Source organism: Selaginella moellendorffii, unplaced genomic scaffold (genome assembly GCF_000143415.4).
Source record: "Selaginella moellendorffii unplaced genomic scaffold, v1.0 SELMOscaffold_8, whole genome shotgun sequence".
In the NCBI taxonomy this organism is placed as follows: Eukaryota; Viridiplantae; Streptophyta; class Lycopodiopsida; order Selaginellales; family Selaginellaceae; genus Selaginella; species Selaginella moellendorffii.
Genome location: NW_003314269.1, coordinates 481,643 through 483,763, shown reverse-complemented (window position 1 = coordinate 483,763; position 2,121 = coordinate 481,643). Strand labels below are relative to the sequence as shown.

The window sequence follows — 2,121 nt, the reverse complement described above, 5'->3', positions numbered from 1 at the left end:
GCGTGAGAGGGGCTAACTCAATCTTTGCAGAGTATCCATACCGGCCGTATTGAAGCGTTTTTCTTCTTTTTTTTTGCTAGTGATCAGTCACCTGTACATAAGATTTTCTCGTAGCTTTAGAGCCAAGCGATGTATTCTGACAAGAATCTAGAATAATGGAAGTGGGCTTACTTTTTACTGGAGTTGCTCTTCCACTAGAAGCCGCGCAAAATCATTTGGAAAAGGATATTTCTGCTAAACAGCTCAAGCACAACTCAACAAGTTGGAGCAAAGTTACCTGTATAAATGGTGGTGATGGATGGAGTGGGAGTCGTCACAGCACCGAGCGAGGAAGAGCGATGGAGCTCGTCGTCCGCAAAGCAGTAGCAGCATTGGTGGTGAGTGTTGTTGTCACGCTTGTCCGTGTGGAAGCTCAGCTCGTTGTTGGATACTACGAGCAAAATGGATGTCCCATGGCCGAGGAGATTGTCAAGAAAGTTCTCACCGCGGCCGTGGCACGAGACCAATCCATCGCTGCTTCGTTGCTTCGTCTCCACTTCCACGACTGTTTCGTCCAGGTCCGTGATCAACTTCTGTCTCGCCTTTCATCTAGGCAGCATCGTTATCGATTTGAAAAATCCGTAGTCATTGAAAGAATTCTTGCTCACCAATCCTCGCCAACTTGATGAACAGGGCTGTGACGGGTCCGTTCTCTTGGATCCACAAAACGGCTTCCCCGCCACGGAGAAACAAGCTGTCCCAAACTTCTCGCTCCGGGGATACAACCTCGTCGACGCCATAAAGCAAGCTCTCGAACAAGCGTGTCCAGAGACTGTCTCATGTGCTGACATTCTCGCTATAGCAGCCCGAGATGCTGTTTCCCTGGTAAGAACTTTCTGCTTCGTAAGATTTCTTTCGAGAACTTGACGAAGAATGCTTACCACCAGTCTGGAGGAGGAACTTGGCCAGTGGAAACAGGACGTAGAGATGGTGTTATTTCACTCAGGACCGAAGCGGAGAACCTTCTTCCTCCCACGAACGAAAACTCTGAAGTGTTAACCCAGAGGTTCCTTGATGTTGGTCTGACTCAAGATGAGATGATCACCTTGTCCGGTAAAGTTTCATAAGTTTGCTCTCGGCCTGCCACTGATCTTCTTCCAACTTCCAGGAGCACACACGATAGGACGAGCTCACTGTGTCTCTTTCAGCCAGAGGCTCTATAACTTCAGCCCGGAGTTTGATACTGATCCGAATCTCGACGCTGCTTACGCCGGGAAACTAAAGCAGGCCTGTCCGAGGAACTTTGATCCGAGAACTGTCGTGCCGCTGGATCCTGTCACCCCTTCCCAGTTTGACAATCGCTACTACTCCAACCTCGTCAACAACATGGGGCTCATGATCTCAGATCAGACGCTCCACAGCGACATGCTCACCCAGTTTTCTTCCGAGTCAAACGCCGAGGATGAAAACATGTGGCAGTTCAAGTTCGCAAACGCCATGGTCCGGATGGGTGCTATTAACGTCAAGGCTGAAGGCGAGATTCGCAAAAACTGCCGACTGAGGAACTAGAAACTTTGGTCGCATCCGACTCTCCTGTCAAAGCACAAGAAAAAATAAAACAGGAGTTTAGATCACTGCAAGGAAACCCAAAGTCCAACATCTATACCGATAGCTTTCAGCTCTGCTACTGGAGGTGCCTGTAAAAGCGCGAAAACATCAGGCAGATCAAAGATATATAGCCTTTCTAGTGACTGTTCGTAGAAGGAAAGTTTGTGTTCCGTTTCTCAATGATAAACCAAAAAATAAAAGAACTTCCAACCTCTTTGGCGAGAATCTCTCCCTCTCTCTTTCTCTCTTTCACCAGAAAATTACGTGACTCCACTCTTCAAGAAGGAATGCACGACGTGACCTGCTAGAGAGGACCACAAAAGAGAATTATCCACCATCATCTGTTGTGCTCGTGCACATAAAAGTGCCTGCAAACAAGCCAAGAAAATAAAAGAAAGAAGGAAAAGGAGAGAGAAAGAAAGAACAAGTAAGATGGAGAATTTTCTCAGCATACCTTGGAGCGATAAAACTGTGGGAGTGCTCATTCGCAGCACGGCGCCATTGCCATTCCTAGCTCTCCAAATCATGGAATCT

At 47.6% G+C, this 2,121-nt stretch overlaps 1 protein-coding gene and 1 long non-coding RNA gene across 2 annotated transcripts; one reads left to right on the top strand and one right to left on the bottom strand.

The window, feature by feature from the left end:
- Nucleotides 1-29: 29 nt before the first annotated feature.
- On the top strand, nucleotides 30-1,801 carry LOC9631669 (peroxidase 5). The gene is made up of 4 exons (XM_002967169.2): nucleotides 30-557; nucleotides 673-864; nucleotides 927-1,092; nucleotides 1,148-1,801. Exons 1-4 carry the CDS (start codon nucleotides 156-158, stop codon nucleotides 1,546-1,548), a joined length of 1,161 nt encoding a protein of 386 aa, XP_002967215.2. The 5' UTR covers nucleotides 30-155; the 3' UTR covers nucleotides 1,549-1,801.
- Nucleotides 1,462-2,121, bottom strand: LOC112345474. Its single transcript, XR_002992066.1, has 3 exons — nucleotides 2,042-2,121; nucleotides 1,646-1,955; nucleotides 1,462-1,572 (listed from the first exon to the last, which is right to left on the bottom strand). It is a non-coding gene; the product is annotated as an uncharacterized LOC112345474 (long non-coding RNA).